The sequence below is a fragment of the Schistocerca piceifrons genome, chromosome 9 (genome assembly GCF_021461385.2).
Source record: "Schistocerca piceifrons isolate TAMUIC-IGC-003096 chromosome 9, iqSchPice1.1, whole genome shotgun sequence".
NCBI classification, from domain to species: Eukaryota; Metazoa; Arthropoda; class Insecta; order Orthoptera; family Acrididae; genus Schistocerca; species Schistocerca piceifrons.
Window position 1 is genome coordinate 52129486 of NC_060146.1, and position 24358 is coordinate 52153843.

Consider the following 24358-nt stretch of genomic DNA (forward strand, 5'->3'; position numbering starts at 1 on the left):
ACCATTAACCCACTTTGCACCTCACCTCAACTCCTGAACTTACTTTTTTTCGCCATGTGTCGAGCCTGATAACCTCGCAGGGGGTCGAGATTTCGTACGCTTACAGAGTAAGACAGTAGGCACCTTTGAGCCAAATTTCAAACTGCTGCATCAAAAATGCGAACGATTATGCTATTTATAATTTGTACAGAAATCAGAAGGCAGTTATAAGTGTCTAGGGGCACGGAAGGGAAGCAATTGTTGAGGAGAGAGTGAGATCGGGTTGTAGCCTCTCCCCGGTGTTATTAAATCTGTATATTGAACAAGCAGTAGAAAGAAGAAAAACAAAGAAAAAATTGAAGTAGGAGTTAAAATCCAGTGAGAAGAAATGAAACATTTTAATTCTGTCAGAGACAGCAAAGGACCTGGAAGAACAGCTGAACGGAATGGACAGAGTCTTGAAAGTAGGCCATGAGATGATCAACAACAAAAGCAAAACGAGGATAATGGAATGTAGTCCTATTGAATCATGCAATGCTGAGAGAATTAGATAGGAAATGAGACATTTAACGAGTCTTGCCATGTGGGAAGCAAAATAACTGATGACAGTCGAAGTAGGGAGGATATGAAATGTAGACTGGCTATGGCAAGGAAAGCGTTTCTGAAGAAGAGAAATTTGTTCACATCAAGAAGATTCAATTGTCAAGAAGTCTTCTCTGAAAGTATTTGGATGTAGTGTAGCCAAGTATGGATGTGAAACATGGACGATAAATAGTTTGGACAAGAAAAGAATAGAACCATTTGAAATGTGGTGCTATAGAAGAATCCTGAAGATTAGATGAGTAGATCACGTAAGTAATGAGGAGGTACTGAATAGAATTGGGGAGATCAGGAATTTCTGACTTTACTTGACTAGAAGAAGAGATCGGTTGGTAGGGCATATTCTGAGACATCAAAGGATCACCAATTTAGTACTAGAGGGCAGCGTGGACGGTAAAAAACGTAGAGGGAGACCAAGAGATGAATACACTAAGCAGATTCAGAAGGATGTAGGCTGCAGTAGTTACTCAGAGATGAAGAAGCTTGCACAGGATGGAGTAGCACGAAGAGCTGCATCAAACCAGTCTCAGGACTGAAGACCACAACAACGGCATCGGGTTTCGAAAAAGCGATCATTGTGTTGGTCGGTGTAGTTACGTTTAGACTCCTAAAGAGGGCGCTTTCAACGGCGACTATTTTATGGATCCGTCTTACGTCACACATACGAGGTGCGGCTAGAAAAAAACCGGACTGATGCTGGAAAAAACATTTATTTACAATTATTTACAATTTCATGTTATCTCCTTCAATGTACTCTCCTCCTCGGTCTCTACACCGCTCCATACGAATTTTCCACTGTTCATAGCAATGCTGCAGATCATTTTCGGTAAGTCCATACATTACTTCCGTCGCTTTTTCTTTTACTGCTTCAACAGTCTCAAATCTAGTTCCTTTCAAAGCTGACTTGACTTTAGGGAAAAGAAAAAAGTCACAGGGGGCCAAATCAGGTGAGTAGGGTGGATGATCTAAGATGGGAATGTTGTGTTTTGCCAAAAACGTCTTCACTGACAACGCACTGTGAGCTGGGGCATTGTCTTGGTGAAGGATCCATGACTTTTTTCTCCACAAATCGTTCCGTTTTCTCCGTACTCGCCCACGTAGGGTAGCCAGGACGCTAATGTAGTAATGCTGATTCACTGTTTGTCCCTCTGGTACCCAATCAATGTGCACAATCCCTTTGATGTCAAAAAAAACAATCATCATTGCCTTGAATTTCGATTTTGACATTCGTGCTTTTTTTTGTCGTGGAGAACCAGGAGTTTTTGCAATGCATCGATTGACGTTTAGTTTCGGGATCGTAAGTAAAAAACCACGATTCATCGCAAGTAATAACATTTTGTAAGAAGGTGGGATCACTTTCAATGTTTTCCAGGATGTCAGAACAAATCATTCTTCGGCGTTCCTTCTGTTCAATTGTGAGACACTTTGGAACCATTTTTGAACACACTTTGTTCATGTTGAAACTTTCATGAAGAATCTGCCTAACACTTTCCTTGTAAACTCCTGTTAACTCAGACACTGCTCTGATTGTTAAACGGCGATCTTGTCGAACAAGTTTACCGATTTTTTCAATGTTTGCATCAGTTTTTGCTGACAATGGTCTGCCAGTGCGAGTGTCATCACTGGTGTCTTCGCGGCCATCTTTAAATCGTTAAAACCACTTAAACACTTGTGTTCGCGATAAACAATCATCGCCGTACACTTGTTGTAACATTACAAACGTTTCACTTGCAGATTTTCCTAGTTTGAAACAAAATTTGATGTTAACACGCTGTTCTTTCTGTACACTCAACATTTTCCGACGCACAGACAAAACGTCAACTACTTAAAGCAAACGCCACGGGCAGACTGAGTGCAGGAGGCAGATGAAACTCGAGCAGTAGGCGGAGCGAGAGTCACGTGACAGGCCACGCGACTTTCAGCCTTATTGCATTCGTTTTATTGTTTCACCAGTACTAGTCCGGTTTTTTTCTAGCCACACCTCGTATAGTTTCGAATTAGGACATCCATTCGCCAAGTGAAGCAGACACACGACGCCACTGAGCAGTCAGTGAGAACCAGATGGCACCTGGAAACAGTGTCAAGAAAGCCGCACTGGAAATTGCGTAAGATGTTGGTCATCGGATAGTGGATCTAGGATTGCACCAGTGTTTAATGACATGTCGTTGCAATTATCATACTCCAGATACGTATTATTTAACTTTTTTTAGTAAGACGTCATAAGTTTTTGATAATCGCTGTCAGTTTTTGCCATAGTTGCTGCCTACCCTATTTGTCCCTGTGACAAAACTATGGTTGTTGTGTGCAAGCAAGCAACCTCATAACAGCAAATACATTCTGTGGTAGAGGGGTCTCTTTCTGGCACAGCTATACAGGGTGAGTCAGGAGGAAAGGTACATGCTTTAAGGGTTGACAGTGAACATATCCCCTTTTCTGACCCGTACCCGACATTCAGTTGTCTGAAAATCGCAGTTTCACCAGCACTCACACGCAAAATCGTGTTAGATTACGTAGCGTTGTCTTTACTGACCATTTCAAAGAGCAATTTATTTGTGCATATTTGCCAGACGAGTCCTGCATGTGTACACGTTGTTTACCTCACGTCTCTGTACAAGAGTGGTTGCACCAGTGCACTACGGTGTTGTTACATGTACAGTCAAAACAGCACGTGTCAGCGTCGTGAAAAAACCACAGGTCTTCATACATGCGGAATATGGTGACATGATCTTCGTGTATGGGATTCGCAATGGGAATTCCAGAACCAAATAAGAGCGATGATGTCCTTATCGCAGAGCTGCTTTTGGCAGGGTGTTTAGAAACGTTTTTCGACAGATTGCGTGGGCGTAGTACGCAACCCAACATACGTGTTGCACCTGAACACTGTGTCATCTCGTGTTGCTGCTTAATGGCACTACCACTATCAGCGGAAGTGTAATGACCTTTTTCTATGCCCAGTCAGTATTCTTCATCCCGTTGAGGTACGAGAAAGCGAGGCTACATAACATTGCCTGTTATTGCAGTGAATATTCGTTGATAGTGTGCGCTCTTTGCACTAATTTGAGTGTATATTCTGTGTTATACAAATCTTTTAAAGCCTGTTTCGTTAATAGACTGAAATTATTACAGTCGGCTAGCTGCGTTGTTTAGCGGTAGCCGCCAAAGATGATCATTGACAGTTACTAGGGGGCGGATTCGCGTTTCAGAATCAATTGATATCTTCGATTAGCGCAGCACATGTACACTGAATTAATTCCTCCAAAAGACACAGGGTTCATGTTCACAGCACGATGATTTGCCAGTTGAAAACAACTTCCCCTTAATTTAACGTGAAATAAACTGCCATTTTATATATATATATATATATATATATATATATATATAGGGTGTTACAAAAAGGTACGGCCAAACTTTCAGGAAGCATTCCTCACACACAAATAAAGAAAAGATGTTATGTGGACATGTGTCCGGAAACGCTTAATTTCCGTGTTAGAGCTCATTTTAGTTTCATCCTCCTACGCTCAATGGAGCACGTTATCATGATTTCATACCGGATACTCTACCTGTGCTGCTAGAACATGTGCCTTCACAAGTACGACACAACATGCGGTTCATGCACGATGGAGCTCCTGCACATTATAGTCGAAGTGTTCGTACGCTTCTAAACAACAGATTCGGTGACCGATGGACTGGTAGAGGCGGACCAATTCCACGGCCTCCACGCTCTCCTGACCGCAACCCTCTTGACTTTCATTTATGGGGGCATTTGAAAGGTCTTGTCTACCCAACCCCGGAACCAAATGTAGAGACTCTTCGTGCTCGTATTGTGGACGGCTGTCATACAATAGGCCATTCTGCAAAGCTGCACCAGCGCATCAGGGATTCCATGCGACGGAGGGTGAACGCATGTATCCTCGCTAACGGAGGACATTTTGAACATTTCCTGTAACAAAGTGTTTGAAGTCACGCTGGTACGTTCTGTTGCTGTGTGTTTCCATTCCATGATTAATGTGATTTGAAGAGAAGTAATAAAATGAGCTCTAACATGGAAAGTAAGCGTTTCCGGACACATGTCCACATAACATATTTTCTTTCTTTGTGTGTGAGGAATGTTTCCTGAAAGTTTGGCCGTACCTTTTTGTAACACCCTATATATATATATATATATATATATATATATATATATATATATATATGTATGCGAATGAGCCCATTAGGACAACGCAAAGTACTTAGTGGCGTGCATTTGCCTTTCTTTGTGCCATACTTCTTTCATTCTTTTGTTGTGGGCTTCTTTTCTTTCTTGAGACCACGTTGTTCCAGTTTTCTTCTTTGGTTTCTCCTCTTGGTCAACGTGCCACTTGTGAATTTTGGATCTGAAGATTTCCCTATTTTGGATATCCTCTGGTGTAATTCTTGCTAGTTTCCGATCTGTTTTGATTTCGCCAATCCATTTCATTTGATCTGTTTTAGATTTAATCTTGTTTTCATATAATTCAATTATTCTTTTGATGTGTCCATAGAATCTTAATCTGCGTTTTATGTCACTGTGAATATTAGAGTATTGCTTCATTCCCGTTTGCCTGTGAGCCGATACTTTTCATCTAAAAGTTTTGGATCTAAATTTCTTCTTACGATTTTCCGTTCCTTTTTCTGAATGTTTTCTATGTCTGTTTTCCTGTTTAAAATTAGTGTTTACGATCCACATAGGCATTCTGGTTTTATGACGGTACTGTAATGTCGCAGTTTTGTGTGCTTGGAGACATATTTTTACTGTAGATATTTTGACTGAGTCGATAAGCAGTGTCCATCTTTTGGCATCTGACTTCGTTGGCTTTCGTTTCTATTCCATTTTCCTAAATCGTTTCACCCAGATGTTTAAATTGTGGGACTCGTTTAATTTTGCCATATTTTGTCTCCATGAATGTTGGTGCTTGTTTGTTGCAAGTCATATTTCCGTCTTTTCAAAAGATACATGCAGGCTGACTTTCTCCAGTTTTTTTCAGGAGTTCAATCTGTTTCTTGGCTGTTGAAACATCGCGAGTTAAGGTGGCTAGATCGTCTGCAAATGCTAAGAAATCTACAGTTAATTTTCCTCTGCCGAGAGTAACTGGTTGGTCAGTCTTGAGAACTGATTTCAGTTTGCGCCATTCTTGCATCATCTTTTCAAGTTGATCAGTAGTGGAGAGAGTCCATCTCCTTGTGTTAATCTACAGAGATTTCCCCCATAAATTTGACGTTAGATCTGTTTGGTGATTATTATTATTATTATTATTATTGTTATTGTCCAGAGATAATGCAATACCGGTTCTCGTGATTCTCTGCTTGAAACTGTAGGGCAGTATAGCTTTTCCTTAACTCGGTTTTTATTAACACAGTTTGTTTGATGTGATTCACTGCTACGAATGGTCACACTTTACCTTTATAGTAAATGTCCCAACACGGTCTATAATCGAAAGGCAAGTTGCGACGCGATGATTGAGTAGTAGCTTCGGCAACAACTGAAGTTCTTAAATTGCAATTAATGATATCGATATTTTATTGATTCAGATGTTCGCTGGATGTTAGGATTATCTTAGCTCTGTCAGTTTTCGTGCTTTTGGCAATAACGTAAACGAACAGTTTAGACAAGAAGAGGCTAGCCCGGCATCCAATGAAGCTAACTGTTTCACAGAGTATCGTATGAACTTAAGAGACGCGAATACTCGAAACGTAGACGCTGAAAGCTCGGACACTAAAATCTCGGACACAAAGACTCCCAGATTCTGAAGACTCCCAGACGCTAAAGACGTAACAATACGTGTGTTGGGTTTAAACAGTAGTTGTGAAACAAAAGATACGTCCGTTAGAAACTCTTTGAATGAAGCCCCTTGCTACTTTGAATGTAATACTTTATTCCATTGGCTCTTATTATTCTTTTATTTAATTTTCTCCACTTTAAAACGGGTATTAATGATTTTACATGAAATGTGAGAAATGTTCATGGGTAGTTTGAGTGAACTTTAGTTTCAAAAATACCAGATACGTAAAGAGGGTTACAACGTCCCGTCCAACAAGATCCTAGTGAAGCTGAGAACATTCTTGAAATGGTAGAACGTAGCCTAACAGCTCGAAAAGAATTACTTTACAGTCTGTTATTCCGCGGACACGAGAGATGGAGACAGTACATCAGCAGGGACTGCATCGTCGGTAGTGTGTAAAATTTGCATGTAGGAGATGACGCCAAACGAAAGGAACTCTGTGAATGGATCATTGCCAACGAACACTGTATTCCACGTATTCTGTTGTCTGATGAACCAACATTTACCCGCAACGGCATCAATAAAACGCGCAGCTCTTACGTATGGACAGCTGAAAAAGTCTGCATGTTACTGTGGAAAAAAAGTTTCAACAATGTTTCCCAGTGAACGTGAGATGCGGTATTGTTGATGACCAGCTCATTGCTATATATAAATTTCTTAATGGAGTAAGGTTTCTTGATTTCCTTCAAGTTGTGTTACCGCAGTACTTGGAGCATATTTCTTTGGCAATAAGACGTCGTACGTACTTTCAACACGACAGAGCTCCTACGCATTCCGGACGATCAGACACAGTGCCTCACTGAAACCTATCCTGAGCATTATATCTGTTGTGTCTAGACAAGACAGCCTAGACACAATGAGAGGAAGCCGAAAGGCACGCGCTTAAACTCACGCAGGCTGGCGTGAGGTCTGAAACAGGATACGTAATGAATGCTATAAAGAAAAGTACGTAGCTTCTGGAATACTTAACTTTAATCCACAATTGTAGAACATCTCTCGTTACGGTACATGCTTCATGATATTAATTATCAATTGAATACGGCGCCTTGCTAGGTCGTAGCAAATGTAGCTGAAGGCTATGCTAACTATCGTCTCGGCAAATGACAGCGTAGTTGCCAGTGAACCATTGCTATGAACGTCGGCTGTACAACTGGGGCGACTGCTAGTACGTCTCTCTAGACCTGTCGTGTGGTGGCGCTCGGTCTGCGATCACTGACAGTGGCGACACGCGGGTCCGACGTATACTACCGGACCGCGGCCGATTTAAAGGCTACCACCTAGCAAGTGTGGGGTCTGGCTGTGACACCACAATATCAGTCACCATGTAGTCATTTCTTGGTCACTGAAGTCACCTCATCTTAGTCCGATAATGATGGAAGCTGAAGAAATGAACTAAAATTTGTGTCACGCCTGGGACTTGAACCCGGGTCTCGTTGTTCACTAGCAAGGCATGCTAGCCATTACAAAACTACAGCATCATAGCCACGATTGCTACATGGAGTACCTTAGTCCAATGCCCGTACTTCAATACACATCTTTCGTGGCAGGGACGGTATTGGACTAAGTTACTCCATGCAGCACTATAGGCTTGCTGTGGTGTTGTAATGGCTAGCATTTGTGCCTAGTAAGCAAGGAGACTTGGGTTTAATTCCTAACCGTGGCACAAATTTTAATCAATTTCCTCAGCTTCAGCTTATATCATTACCGTAGATAAAGGCAACACTCAAATTTAATTGTATCAGACCTGTCGATCCTACTCCATTAGATTACTGTTTGTGGAGTGGGTTTCAGAGCAAATTCTGCAAGCGCAGAGTGAAAACAAAGGAGAAATTTATCGCTCGTATTTTACAAGGGTGTTTTCAAGTCAAGGACCGTACGAATGAGATCACATCAGCAACACATCAGCTGCCTACAAGAGCTGCAAAATGCATCGCAGTTGACGGTGTAATTTTTGAACATTGTTTGTGAGCAAATGTACAGAATGAACCAGAATATCAGATCGTTCATCTACTATTACCTCCATTTATTACGATCCCAACTGTTTTGATCAGTTTACTCGTGAACTGCAAAGAACAGGACATACTCAAATGACGTTTTTTGTTCAGACTCACTAATACTATCACCCCTCCGAATACACCCTGGATGTTTCATGCCAAGTGCACTTGGTGAAAACAAAAGTTTCCCGGTTTCCAAGAGACGAAAAGAGGCCAAGACGTACGTATTTACGCGAGATCACAGAACACGCAAGAATAAACATGTTTAGTTTAACTGAAGACTGTAATGAATGAATAAGCTCAGAGGAGGCCAGTGGATGTCATATGGTGAACGATGATTGTGTTTAACAGGGTGGGGATCAGTAGAAGATTTGTGTATGCACTTTAGAGGCCCTGTTTCGTAGACTTTTTTCCTTGGTTTGTTCTATATTACCACCTCTCAAAATATGGAAAGGTAGAGCTTTCAGTAGAAGAGATGTCTCACACAGAAGCGTAGATGAAAAAGTACTCACAGCGGTTTAGTTATGTACAGGGCTATTACAAATGATTGAAGCGATTTCATAAATTCACTGTAGCTCCACTCATTGACATATGGTCACGACACACTACAGATACGTAGAAAAACTCATAAAGTTTTGTTCGGCTGAAGTCGGACTTCAGGTTTCTGCCGCCAGAGCGCTCGAGAGCGCAGTGAGACAAAATGGCGACAGGAGCCTTGAAAGCGTATGTCGTGCTTGAAATGCACTCACATCAGTCAGTCATAACAGTGCAACGACACTTCAGGACGAAGTTCAACAAAGATCCACCAACTGCTAACTCCATTCGGCGATGGCGTGCGCAGTTTAAAGCTTCTGGATGCCTCTGTAAGGGGAAATCAACGGGTCGGCCTGCAGTGAGCGAAGAAACAGTTGAACGCGTGCGGGCAAGTTTCACGCGTAGCCCGCGGAAGTCGACGAATAAAGCAAGCAGGGAGCTAAACGTACCACAGCCGACGGTTTGGAAAATCTTACGGAAAAGGCTAAAGCAGAAGCCTTACCGTTTACAATTGCTACAAGCCCTGACACCCGATGACAAAGTCAAACGCTTTGAATTTTCGGCGCTGTTGCAACAGCTCATGGAAGAGGATGCGTTCAGTGCGAAACTTGTTTTCACTGATGAACCAAAATTTTTTCTTAATGGTGAAGTGAACAGACACTGTGCGAATCTGGGCGGTAGAGAATCCTCACGCATTCGTGCAGCAAATTCGCAATTCACCAAAAGTTAACGTGTTTTGTGCAATCTTACGGTTTAAAGTTTACGGCCCCTTTTTCTTCTGCGAAAAAAACGTTACAGGATACGTGTATCTGGACATGCTTGAAAATTGGCTCACGCCACAACTGGAGACCGACAGCGCCGACTTCATCTTTCAACAGGATGGTGCTCCACCGCACTTCCATCGTGATGTTCGGCATTTCTTAAACAGGAGATTGGAAAACCGATGGATCGGTCATGGTGGAGATCATGGTCAGCAATTCATATCATGGCCTCCACGCTCTCCCGACTTAACCCCTTGCGATTTCTTTCTGTGGGGTTATGTGAAAGACTCAGTGTTTAAACCTCCTCTACCAAGAAACGTGCCAGAACTGCGAGCTCGCATCAACGATGCTGTAGAACTCATTGATGGGGACATGCTGCGCCGAGTGTGGGAGGAACTTGATTATCGGCTTCATGTCTGCCGAATCACTAAAGGGGCACATATCGAACATTTGTAAATGCCTAAAAAAACTTTTTGAGTTTTTGTATGTGTGTTCAAAGCATTGTGAAAATATCTCAAATAATAAAGTTATTGTAGAGCTGTGAAATCGCTTCAATCATTTGTAATAACGCTGTATTTTAAAGCCCATGTTTACTAGAGGCTTTTCCTTGCTTAACCCACACTACCACTGCTGAAAGTATGCCGAAAGGGTTGTGGTTCACCCTGTATAAACTTTGGTTCTAGCTCTCTGAGATCCTTTTTTGTTTGTTTTTGAAGGGAGTGGCGGATTGCACAAACACGTGAATATCAGCGCATGATAAGGAGACTGCCGGCCAGAGTGGCCGAGAAGTTCTAGGTGGTACAGTCTGGAACCGCGTTACCGCTAGGGTCGCAGGTTCGAATCCTGCCTCGGGCATGGATGTGTGTGATGTCCTTAGTTTAGTTAGGTTGAAGTAGTTCTAAGTTTTACGGGACTGATACCTTAGAAGTTAAGTCCCATAGTGCTCAGAGCCATTTGAACCATTTTTGATACGGAGGCTGGTAGGTGTCACTGCGCCTCTTCATTATGGGATCCCCTGAAGATAGCGAAACAGCACCAGATAAATGAGAGAGTGCAAATTATCAAGCGAAAGACAGAGACAGAACTTCTTCTTAAAGTGTATCCGTACAAAGGGCTGATGTGTTGGCAGTATGAACCCCCTCCCCCTAACAATGTTGCAGGCATTGTGTTCTCACCTCTTGAAACCGGGATTCCGGCGGAGGTTCGATGACGATGTTGTCTGCAGCGGGTGCAGTCGACGGCTGCGTCGCCTTGGCCCTCGCGAGGAACTTATCTGCCGCAGTCCACAGGGCTGGCGCTCGAGTTCCAAACTTAGGCATCAGCCGTTGCTGCAACACAAAAAACAGCTATTGAGCCAAACGTTTTTTCTTGCAACTAGTTGCGTATCTCTCCTTTGGCAAAGTGGGAGGTGACCATGAGATAAGAACTGAATAACCAACGAAAGGGTAACGTTTTTAATATGTTATTATTGGTCAGTTACTTAATATTATTCTTAATTATCTTTTAACATAAATATAAATTCTTTCTGTGTGTTATTATATAATTATTGGTTTTAGTTGGTTGAGCTTAGTACCTTACTTCTTGATGTCATCACTCTCGGTTACCTCGCGGAACCTCATCGCCGTATTTCAAGATTCTGAAATCTATACTCACTGCTTAGATTGATGTTGAAAAACTACGATGGTAATATTGACACTCAAAGATATAATGGCTGCGAGTGGCAGTAGCGATGCTAAAAACAGACTGTTGTACATTGTATCTCTGGCGTTGTTAGCTGACTTGAATGTAATTTCTAATTTTTTTGTTTTCGTGTTGTCTTAGTAGCGGGATTAGAGAGATATATATTGTTGTATGAAAGGGGTAGTCCGCCATTGGAATCAGAATTGTGACTTTAATGTTTGGTGTCTACATAGAAATGGTGGAAAGATTAAAAACCATTGTAATTCGAAAGAGATCATCTTGATGAATAAACAGCGAATATAATCATCGTCAAAGACAAAAAACAAACAAAAAAAAAACAGGACAAGGTAATTCATTCTTTTAAAAACCCGACACTTCACATTGGACATTGTATACGTTTAGTTTTACCAGCAAGATTTACATCACGCGGTGAAAATAATTTCAAGAGCCTGCATCGAATTTATAGTAACACGTATCAAAACCAGCGGCGAGCGACATTGCCATCTTTTTTCAAAAATAACGTCTAGTATCCCGGATGTGGATTTATTCTCGCCACAACGATTAAGGGGTGGTTTACTATCTTTCGGTTAAAATCGATTTTTTAAAATTGCATTTTTCGGTCCATAAAAGTGTTTAGAATTCACCCCTGAAACGGTTTTTCCGAATACGGAACGGAAATGTTTGTTATTCGCGGTTGAAAAAAAAGTGGACCTGCCTAAAATCGGCACTAGTTTTCACGCATCAGTTATTTTCTTTCGGCGGACGAATTATTGTACCGGTGCTTGGGAGGAAACATACGAAATTCAAATGAAAGTTTGATCGCGTGTGTTTGGAAGTTATCCCCCAAGCATTCGCTTTCTGGTGCGAAGACTGTAGAGATTGCGACTTTCCTGGCAGTGAGCAGTTTCAACGAAGAGTATTCAGAAAATCTGAAGACCATGACAACGATGGACGTCACCCTGGGATTCTATTCGACGCAGTTCGCCAAGCATTCGGACTACCACCGGATTCAAGCGGCCGAAAACCGCTTGTCACCGGCCGTGCGAGCGGCTCTGGAGTAGCGCAGATCGAGCAGAACGCCTTCTATGAGAAAAACGAAGGACTAGTTTATGAACCCGGACAGCAGATTGAACGTAAGTTGCATAACATTGCATTTATATGTAGTCAAAACTTCAATCGCGTTTTTCCCGAAATGACCTTTCTTTTATCGCGCGCTATGGTAACTTTAAATCTCCTGAACCAATTGGCATGATTCTTTGCTTCCGACGAAGCTAACTAAATTGTCTGGGAGTTGTACCACTTTTATTCCGATCCATCAACTGTAAATATTTTTACTTGGCCGACGAAGTCGAAAAATCGATGAAAAAACACTATTTTTTTCAAATGGTCGCCATTTTGTTTCCTATTGTCGAAATAACTTAAGCGAGATACAACTCCTAAAGCATGTTGTATACTTCGCTTACGTCAACTCAATTTTGATTTCAGACGAGCCGTCTGACCTGTGACATACCGCGCGTGGAGGTCTACACCGAAATTTTGTTTCGTTCAGACGGCACTTCCGCCTTTGCTCTTCGACATTCCCGGTTGAAAAAATTTGAGTTCGTAGAGGAAATATCAATAACCATTTTGACCAAATTTGACATTGATATCTATAACACATACCGAGAAAACAATTCTCATTTTTTCGGGCCAAAGATAGTAAACCTCGCCTCAAGGATCTGTTGCCTTTTTCATTCCCCTCCCGTTTTTCTTTGAGTTTGTGCAGAACCATCAATACTAAATTGTCGCTCACCGCAGCTGTGGAGTCCCGGGATCGACATCGCCGAGATTCAGAAGAAGAATTCTTGCTCCAGCGAATCTCTATTGCTAGATAATTATTATAATTATTGTTATTATTTTGAGAGAATCTTCAAGACTTTTGCTAGCAAAAGTCCTGAAATTAACTTCACAAACATGAATAATGTTCTTTTTTATCGGCACAGGCGACCAGTACAGTACACATTAATTCAAGAGAGAATTAGTATATTATTGCAATTAACTTGGGGAAGGGATGTTAACGTTCTACCAGCCGGGACGTGGAATGTCAGAAGCTTCAGTGTGGTAGGAAAGCTATAAAATTTGAAAAGGGAAATGAAAAAGCTCAGTCTAGGTATAGTAGAGATCAGTGAAATGAAATGTAAAGAAGCAGCAGATAATGGTATAACGGGAGCAGGATTCGTTATGAATAGGAAGGGAGGAGAGAGATTGTGTTACTGCGAACAGTTCAGTGATAGGGTTGTTCTTATCAGAGTTGACAGCAAACGAACACCGAAAATGATGCTTCAGGTATACATGTCGACTTCGCAAGCTGAAGATGAAGACGAAGAGATAGAGGATGTGTGTGAGGATACTGAACGGGTAATACAGTACGTAAAGGGAGATGAAAATTTAAAGTCATGGGGAACTGGAATGCAGTTGTCAGGGAAGGAGTAGAAGAAAAGGTTACAGGAGAATACGGGCTTGGGACAAGGAATGAGAGAGGAGAAAGACTGAGTTCTGTAATAAATTTGCCGGCCGAAGTGGCCGAGCGGTGCTAGGCGCTACAGTCTGGAACCGCGCGACCGCTACGGTCGCACGTTCGAATCCTGCCTCGGGCATGGATGTGTGTGCTGTTCTTAGATTAGTTAGGTTTAAGTAGTTCTAAGTTCTAGGGGACTGATGACCTCAGATGTTAAGTCCCATAGTGCTCAGAGCCATTTGAACCATTTTTTTCTAATAAATTTGAGCTAGTGATAGCGAATACTCTGCTAAAGAATCACAAGGGAGGTAGGTATACTTGGAAAAGACCGTGTGATACGGGAAGATTTCAGTTAGATTACAATATGATCAGCCAGAGATTCTGAAATCGGATACTGAATTGTAAGGCATAGAATCGAAGCATTTGAGACGTGATGCTACAGACGAATGTTGAAAATTAGGTGGACTGATACGGTAAAGAATGAGGTGGTTTTGCGCGGAATCGGAGACGAAAGGAATATGTGGAAAACAGTGACAAGGAGAAGGGACTGGATGATGGGACATCTGTTAAGACATCGGGGAATAACTTCTGTGGTAGTAGAGGGAGCTGTAGAGGGCCAAAACTGTAGAGCAAGACAGACATTGGAATACATTCAGCAAATAATTGAGGAGGTAGGTTGCAAGTGCTACTCTGAGATGAAGAGGTTGTCTCAGGAGAGAAATTCGTGGCGGGCCGCATCAGACCAGACAGAAGACTGATGACTGAAAAAAATTAAAAATAAAATTAAAAATCCATTCCTATACGAGTGCAAGTTGTCTTGAATGGGTCTAATCTACGTATTAGTAGCAACAAGAAGCTTCTGGATAGTTAGTCCGTTCTAACTCTAAACAAGAAAGAGAGATTTATGACCACTTCCTGCTGCTAGGGAGAAGATTTTCCGCTTGACAGTTATGGATCTGCGATGCGCAGCCTTTGAAATAACCAGCAGGAATACTCTTCTTCATAATTTTAATGAGGATGCTAGACTGGCTGAAAAGGAGTGGACTGGTCGTTTCTAGAAAATGTTTCCGACGCAGAGTTGAGATCAAGTCACCAGAATGTGTTGTGTGGTCCCACGAACATTGCTTGGCTCTTTGGAGGGCGAAATGGTTATTTGTGCGAAAATTGTGGCAAAAGTGCTTTGATTCACTTTAATTTTTCTCTCCAGTAATTTTTTCTTGGTAAAATTTATAATTACACAACGTAATTAATATTTTACTCTCAACATCTAATTTGAACCGTGCATAAGGTCTCGGTACACTTCTTCAGAGTTTAAACGGGTTTCTCTCAATCTAATTAGTCCTTTTTAGCCGCGTAACCATTATCCTCTACACCGCAGTGGCCACTTTCGTATTATTTGAATGATCGAAGTACTTTCCTGTTGTCTAACGTGAATGAAAATAAAATCAGGGAGCTAGGACAATAGTCTGACTGTACATCCTACGATTTTGGAGTTCTATAACTATTGAAGTTTAGCTAAAGAGAATTTCCAAACATAAGGTGGCAGTTGTTTTTCCATATCGTGTCCTCAAGGTCCGTCTGCCTCAGACTTTTACTGTCTTTGATGCAGAATTGTTTGCGATCTTGCGGGCACTGGAGCACATGAGACATTCTTCCTCTCCTAGATTTCTTGTCTGTTCCGATTCACTCAGTGCGCTTCACTCATTGCAACATTTGTATCCGGCAGACAAAATTGTCCAGACCATCCAGGATGCCCTCCTCCAACTACAGCGACTGGGGAAGGTTGTAGCTTTCTGCTGGGTTCCGGGGCATGTCGGCATTGCTGGGAATTAAAGGGCAGATCTCGCAGCCAAGGAGGCGTGTCTCGCCCCACAAGTATCTCAGTGTGCTATCCCCTTGCACGCACTCACGTCGCTGTTGAGCTCACGGGTCATGCGCCGGTGGGAGGATGAGTGGCTGGAAGTGACTGACAATAAGCTCCGTATAGTCAAGCCCACAACGCGTGTGTGGTGTACTTCCTTTCAGCCCCGTCGACGGGACGAGGTTCTCCTCACTCGGCTTCGAATAGGCCACAGCCCTATGACGCATGGCTTCCTGCTCCGGCGAGAGGACCCTCCAATGTGTGGTGCTTGTGGCGTCCAGGTCACTGTGCGCCACGGGAGGACGCTCCAATGTGTGGTCCTTGTGGCGTCCAGGTCACTGTGCGCCACGTTTTATTGGATTGCGTTTTATTTTCTGACCAGCGGGTCGCGGCTGACTTGCCAGCGGACCTGTCAAATGTTTTTACAAAGATTTTAGGCAGAGGATTTTAATTTTCTCACTGTGTGACAAGCTCGCCCATATTTTATGTAAGTGGGCAGCCAATAACAATTTCCTGTGACATTCTTGTTGCTATGTTTCCCCTTTCCTTAGGTTTTACTTTCTTATGTATCATTTTCCTTCTTTTCCTGCTTTCTTTGAGTGTGTGCTTTAGTTTCCTTAGGTCTGTCCACATTCGTTCCTCTTAATGTGTGTCAGGGCGCTGATGACCTCGATGTTGAGCGCCCATAAGCCGCAACACACCACCACCACCACCATAAGGTGGCCTTCCCCTACTGATGTTACGAGCTTTTCTCTTGTAATTCATGTTATCGCATTTGGCTTCTCTTTCAGAAACTGTTCCCAGAATTACTAACATTAATTTCAAGTCCAAAAGCACATCTTATTGGCAGTGGCACAGTAAGTTCTTTCGCAAATAGCTTCCTCGAACTGGCACCACAGAGGCTGATATGTTGATGTTGTTGTGGTCTTCAGTCCTGAGACTGATTTGATGCAGCTCTCCATGCTACTCTATCCTGTGCAAGCTTTTTCATCTCCCAGTACCTACTGCAACCTACATCCTTCTGAATCTGCTTAGTGTATTCATCTCTTGGTCTCCCTCTACGATTTTTACCATCCACGCTGCCCTCCAATACTAAATTGGTGATCCCTTGATGCCTCAGAACATGCCCTACCAACCGATCCCTTCTTCTGGTCAAGTTGTGCCACAAACTTCTCTTCTCCCCAATCCTATTCAATACTTCCTCATTAGTTATGTGATCTACCCATCTAATCTTCAGCATTCTTCTGTAGCACCACATTTCGAAAGCTTCTATTCTCTTCTTGTCCAAACTATTTATCGTCCATGTTTCACTTCCATACATGGCTACACCCCATACGAATACTTTCAGAAACGACTTCCTGACACTTAAATCAATACTGGATGTTAACAAATTTCTCTTCTTCAGAAACGCTTTCCTTGCCATTGCCAGCCTACATTTTATATCCTCTCTACTTCGACCATCATCAGTTATTTTGCTCCCCAAATAGCAAAACTCCTTTACTACTTTAAGTGCCTCATTTCCTAATCTAATTCCCTCAGCATCACCCGACTTAATTAGACTGCATTCCATTATCCTTGTTTTGCTTTTGTTGATGTTCATCTTATATCCTCCTTTCAAGACACTGTCCATTCCATTCAACTGCTCTTCCAAGTCCTATGCTGTCTCTGACAAAATTACAATGTCATCGGCGAACCTCAAAGTTTTTATTTCTTCTCCATGAATTTTAATACCTACTCCGAATTTTTCTTTTGTTTCCTTTACTGCTTGCTCAATATACAGATTGAACAACATCGGGGAGAGGCTACAACCCTGTCTTACTCCCTTCCCAACCACTGCTTCCCTTTTATGTCCCTCGACTCTTATAACTGCCATCTGGTTTCTGTACAAATTGTAAATAGCCTTTCGCTCCCTGTATTTTACCCCTGCCACCTTTAGAATTTGAAAGAGAGTATTCCAGTCAACATTGTCAAAAGCTTTCTCTAAGTCTACAAATGCTAGAAACGTAGGTTTGCCTTTCCTTAATCTTTCTTCTAAGATAAGTCGTAAGGTCAGTATTGCCTCACGTGTTCCAGTGTTTCTACGGAATCCAAACTGATCTTCCCCGAGGTTGGCTTCTACTAGTTTTTCCATTCGTCTGTAAAGAATTCGTGTTAGTATTTTGCAGCTGTGACTTATTAAGCTGATAGTTGGGTAATTTTCACATCTGTCAACACCTGCTTTCTTTGGGGTTGGAATTATTATATTCTTGTTGAAGTCTGAGGGTATTTCGCCTGTTTCATACATCTTGCTCACCAGATGGTAGAGTTTTGTCAGGACTGGCTCTCCCACGGCCGTCAGTAGTTCCAATGGAATATTGTCTACTCCGGGGGCCTTGTTTCGACTCAGGTCTTTCAGTGCTCTGTCAAACTCTTCACGCAGTATCATATCTCCCATTTCATCTTCATCTACATCCTCTTCCATTTCCATAATATTGTCCTCAAGTACATCGCCCTTGTATAGACCCTCTATATACTCCTTCCACCTTTCTGCTTTCCCTTCTTTGCTAAGAACTGGGTTTCCATCTGAGCTCTTGATATTCATACAAGTCGTTCTCTTATCTCCAAAGGTCTCTTGATATATGAGAACTTATTTTTCGACATTTTATCTGAACACCATACTGCTGTAATTGTTGTATTATGGTCGACGTATGTCTTCGAGAAACACTTCGTTGCTGGTAATTTGTTTCAGCTAAAAGGCAATGTTTTGATTAATACGTAAACGTAGACTCCGCACATAAGTCCTGCCAGGCCCATGGATATCGATGGACCACAGTGCCATCTTCTGCAGATGATGTCGCTGGTTTGGTACAGAAGGGCGTGGGGTCAGCGAGACCTGTAGGTCTGCTGGAGATCCTCAGTTGGCATCACAAGACCGAGTGCACCACGAGTCCACCCATCAAGGAAAATTCCGTAGTAGTTTCGGGAGTCGAAGCCGGATACTCTGCTTGGCAGCCAGACTCGCTGACCACTCAGCTCCAGAGGTGGACTGTTTTATTTAGTATTACTTAGTTACACGGTTCAGTCACATTAACGTGACCGCGCCTATATTCTACGTCAACGTGCAATAACGACTCACAGACGGCACGTGGCGGTACAGAAGTGGATGGAGTATACACTCAGGTGAGGAAAGTCATAGGATAGCGTTATGCACAGATACAGATGGCGGTAGATTCGCGTACACGAGGCAGTGCGTTGGAGCAGTTGTCATCTGTACTCGAATGATTCACTTGAGGAGGTTTCCGGCGTGACGCAGCATGTGGCTCTGAGCACTATGGGACTTAACATCTATGGTCATCAGTCCCCTAGAACTTAGAACTACTTAAACCTAACTAACCTAAGGACATCACACAACACCCAGCCATCACGAGGCAGAGAAAATTCCTGACCCCGCCGGGAATCGAACCCGGGAACCCGGGCGTGGGAAGCGAGAACGCTACCGCACGACCACGAGATGCGGGCGACGCAGCATGTGAAATTTGCTGAATTTGGACGGGTTACTCCTGTAACTGAAATATCAGATCTCAAGATCGTTCTGAATGAACCGAAACCGGTCATATGAATAAAAAAAAAATTGCAATCAAGACGGATTATAAGTAATAATGTCAGTGTTTGTGTCGAGTTTTCACTGCTAACAGACAAGCGATTCTGCGTGAAGTAGCTGCAGAAATAAATGTGGGACGTACGACGGACGTACCCTCTAGGACAAGACGGCAGAATTTGGCGTTACAGGGCTATGGCAGCAGATGACCGACGGGAGTACCTTTGCTAACAGCACGACATCGCCCGCAGGGCCTCTTCTGGGTTCGTGACCAAAGCGGTTGGATGATAGACGACTCGAAAGACGTGACATGGCCAGATATCAGCTGACGGCAGAGTTCGAGTGTAGCACAGACCCCACGGAGCCACGGATTCAAGTTGTCATCAAGTTGGCGGTAGCTCCTTAATGGAATAGACTGGATCGTCTAGTCCAACTGAGACGATCATCGACTGGAAATAGGCATGTTTGGCTACTTGAAGATCATTTTCATCCCTTCATGGACTTCAAGTTCCCAAAAAGGGATACTCCTTGTCACTGACCACAGATGTTCGACACTGGTTTGGAGAACGTTCTGTGCAACTCGAGGGAATGATTTGGTCACCCATAACGCCCGACATGAATCCCATCGAACACTTACGGGTCATTTTTACACAAACATCAGTGTTCGTTGGCGAAATCCAAATCCAGATTGAAAACTTCTGAGTCAAATGTAATGTACCAATCACACTGTGTTTGGTTTCGCTTAGATCTTTTTGTAGTTATTTTTGTTCTGTTATGTTTTTACCCCTCGATCTCTAGGCGCTCAGTCCGGAATCGCGCGACCGCTACGGTCGCAGGTTCGAATCCTGCTTCGGGCATGGATGTGTGTGACGTCCTTAGGTTAGTTAGGTTTAAGTAGTTCTAAGTTCTAGGGGACTGATGACCACAGATGTTAAGTCCCATAGTGCTCAGAGCCATTTGAACCATTTGAACCCCTGGATCCTCATACAAACATGATTCAGGCTGTGCACCCCTTTGTACAGTCACGGTTCTGTAGGCATCCGCAAACGTTTTTCGGTGAAGGAACAGAGGGATACACTTAATTATAGTTACGGTAATTACTTTGAAATAACAGACAGTTCACTTACTTTATCCCAGGTGTCTCGTTTTCATTTGACTGGCTCTTGTACGCGGGAATTGGCTTCTTTAAAGAATCGTGCATGGTGTGGTTTACGTAGCTTACACTAAGCCAGTATTTCGCAACCTTCAGTATTGACGACGCAGTTTTTTTGTCATAATTTTCATCGCGCCCTGCTCTCTCCCACGCACCTCATACGATATGGTTATATACGAAGGCTGTTCTGAACGTAAATTCCCATCGGCCGTGAAGTGGAAACCACTGTGAAACTTAAGGAATGTTTTATTTGCAACAGTTAGCTATACCTTCCAGGTACTTCTCCACGCAGACGCCGCTCCGACTTTTACATTTGTCGTAACGTTGCAGCAACTTCTCAACACGCTCGCCACAGAAGCAGCCGGCGGTGCCTTTTACACTGCTTTGCAGCTCGTCTGTGCCAGAATCCCTCCTTCATAGCCAGCGATTCATGTGAGCAGACATGAAAATCAAAGGGAACCAAGTCCGTGCTGTATGGGGGGTGGTCAAACACTTCCCATCGCAAAGGTTACGGTGCGCGGTAGACAATTTTCATGAAGAAGGAAAAGCATGACAGTTACGTTATGGTGTTGCGCGAAATCAGTCGAAATCTCTTACCAGGCATTCATACTTGGCGGGGTACACTATTTTCTAGGCGTCTTTAGTGTGTTCGCTTCGTGCTCAGAACTGAAAAGAGCGGCGTGACTCGATCGACTGGCGTACCAGACACACTGGCCAATACATTTGTGCAAAGCTTCGTCGGGTTTTCACTGTGCTTTTCATTTCGCGCCAGATCGGACCTTACTTTCCGAATGTATGTATAGTTAATGTAGGAGGAAAGGGAGGGCAGGAGAGGTGGATGATGGGAGAAAATTATGAGACACAAAATTGCGTCGCCAATATTGCAAGGCTGAGAAGCACTGGTTTAGTATAAGATAGGTAAGTTTATTGCCATTTTGCAACATCTATCCGCTATATTGACAAATGCATAATCGATAGTCGTCTATTGCTCTCCGTCTTATAACTGGCGTTCGAAAATACTCCTAAAGGTATCTCAGCTGCCTAAGATTCCACGGAAAGCGGCAAAATCAAAAGACAATGAATAATGGACAGGGTGGATAGATGGGATTTTTACATTAAAAACATTTGCATTTCATATCCTATTACCAATTTTAACATCTTATTTTTGCGAAACCGGGTTGTCTGCTTTGGCTGAAGACAAAAATATAAATCTCAGCTGAACAGAGACAGACGAACTCAGAGTGGCTTTATCTAATTTTAAACCCCTCTTTGACAAAATTTGCTCTGCAACCCAGGCCCAAAGGAGTCATTAATAGCTGCAAGATTTCTTTTTAATTTAGATGTTGTACACCACTGTTATACTCCCTTTTATAAGAGCTTTATGTAACCGTAAATATAAATTTTAATTTTTTAATTTGTGAGATAAATATAGCCACCAGTTGCGGAAGATAGTAATCAAAGAATCTTGACCTAGGTTTCAAACCATATAAATTGGCCTTCTTCAGAACTACAATAACGTTTTACATGCTGACCATGATGTGCCACCAGTAGTCTCACAAGGGGACCCTCCACACTGTAAATCACGGATTTTGATGCGCCTCAAATATATTGTAGAGGCACTTACCCTGAGTACCTATCTATCCGGTTTTTCTTAGCGACGGGCCTTAGTTTTTGAGAAAATTGCTTTTGAAGTTCACTGCGTGCTTTGTATAACCGTAAGATTACGTATATTCCGACCAAGTCAGCGTAGCGCAGCGGTAAAAGTTTGACTACCGCGCTGGGGGTACTGTGTTCGAATCCTGCTCGTGTGCTTTTGTTTTTTTTTTTTTTTCAAACTCGACCGAATTTTTCAATTTTATTCCAAAGAATATCAACAAACGGTGTAAGGTGTGCGAAATTATTAAGATGTATTCAGTTATTAATTTTTTCTGTCATACAATGTTACGAAATCATATTTTTCATCGTCCACATTGCTTGATGTGCCAGAACAATATTGTGGGTGATACTTATCATAGAAACAACCGAAGCACAAATTTTCGCAGCAGCACACGCATTTTGTGAAAGCAACCATCTTGCAGGCGCACGGTTTCTTCATGAGCGATACCGGGCCACACGATTCTATTGCATTCAAAAAGGTTTCTCTTTCATCGATGCGAACCAGGCGTATCCAATCAGGCTTTCAAAATTAGGTGCGCTGAATTGATGTACGGTTAGCGAATGTAATTTTATCCAGTCTTCCCTAGAATCGATCTCTCTTTTGTCTTTCATCAGTTTTTGTGAAGATTTTCGCCTGTCGGTAAAAATAAACATCACAGGGCTGGTGCACTTTGGTGGGAGCATTTTTAGGCTGAGGTACTCGCTTTCCTTTCATCAGTGAATAGATGATCGTATAAAGGTTAATCGGTTTGCCATCCTCACGAATCGATAATGTACAAAAATTTTGTCTGTCCACGTACGGAAGACTTACAGAACGCAAAAATTCTTCGTACACAAGTTTCGTCAACTTCCCGGATTTCGTGCAGGACACGACTACATTTCTGTATTTCCCAGTTAATTCGTCTATTCGTTTTTGAAACGTTAGGACCAAATTTGCCGGACAGTTCTTGCATACATACAAAAAAAAAGAAACATATGGGAGCAGGATTCAAACACGGTAATTAAAGCGCGGTAGCCATGAAGATTTACCGCTGCGCTACGCTGACTTACGAGGTGCGTTTAAGTTCTAAGGCCTCCGATTTTTTTTTCTCCGGACTGGAAAGAGATAGAAACATGCGCATTCTTTTAAAACGAGGCTGCGTTCATTGTCAATACGTCCCAGACATGGCAGCACCGTAAGGCAGATGGAATTTTACCGCCAGCGGCGAGAATGAGAACTGTTTTAAATACTTAAAATGGCGACGTTTTCCTTACTTGAACAGCGTGCAATCATTCGTTTTCTGAATTTGCGTGGTGTGAAACCAATTGAAATTCATCGACAGTTGAAGGAGACATGTGGTGATGGAGTTATGGATGTGTCGAAAGTGCGTTCGTGGGTGCAACAGTTTAATGAAGGCAGAATATCGTGTGACAACAAACCGAAACAACCTCGGGCTCGCACAAGCCGGTCTGACGACATCATCGAGAAAGTGGAGAGAATTGTTTTGGGGGATCGCCGAATGACTGTTGAACAGATCGCCTCCCGAGTTGGTATTTCTGTGGGTTCTGTGCACACAATCCTTCATGACGACCTGAAAATGAGAAAAGTGTCATCCAGGTGGGTGCCACGAATGCTGACGGACGACCACATGGCTGACCGTGTGGCATGTTGCCAAGCAATGTTGACGCGCAACGACAGCATGAATGGGACTTTCTTTTTGTCGGTTGTGACAATGGATGAGACGTGGATGCCATTTTTCAATCCAGAAACAAAGCGCCAGTCAGCTCAATGGAAGCACACAGATTCACCGCCACCAAAAAAATTTCGGGTAACTGCCAGTGCTGAAAAAATGATGGTGTCCATGTTCTGGGACAGCGAGGGCGTAATCCTTACCCATTGCGTTCCAAAGGGCACTACGGTAACAGGTGCATCCTACGAAAATGTTTTGAAGAACAAATTCCTTCCTGCACTGCAACAAAAACGTCCGGGAAGGGCTGCGCGTGTGCTGTTTCACCAAGACAACGCACCCGCACATCGAGCTAACGTTACGCAACAGTTTCTTCGTGATAACAACTTTGAAGTGATTCCTCATGCTCCCTACTCACCTGACCTGGCTCCTAGTGACTTTTGGCTTTTTCCAACAATGAAAGACACTCTCCGTGGCCGCACATTCACCAGCCGTGCTGCTATTGCCTCAGCGATTTTCCAGTGGTCAAAACAGACTCCTAAAGAAGCCTTCGCCGCTGCCATGGAATCATGGCGTCAGCGTTGTGAAAAATGTGTACGTC

The 24358-nt window shown here is 42.9% G+C and overlaps 1 protein-coding gene across 2 annotated transcripts in view; it reads right to left on the reverse strand.

The window, feature by feature from the left end:
- LOC124716987 overlaps positions 1-24358 on the reverse strand; it is a 225313-nt gene that overhangs the window by 52882 nt on the left and 148073 nt on the right. For both annotated transcript variants that reach the window (XM_047243610.1, XM_047243611.1), the window contains exon 2: positions 10842-10994. In XM_047243610.1, the coding sequence (XP_047099566.1) occupies positions 10842-10994 (153 nt within the window). The remainder of the gene's footprint in view (positions 1-10841; positions 10995-24358) is intronic.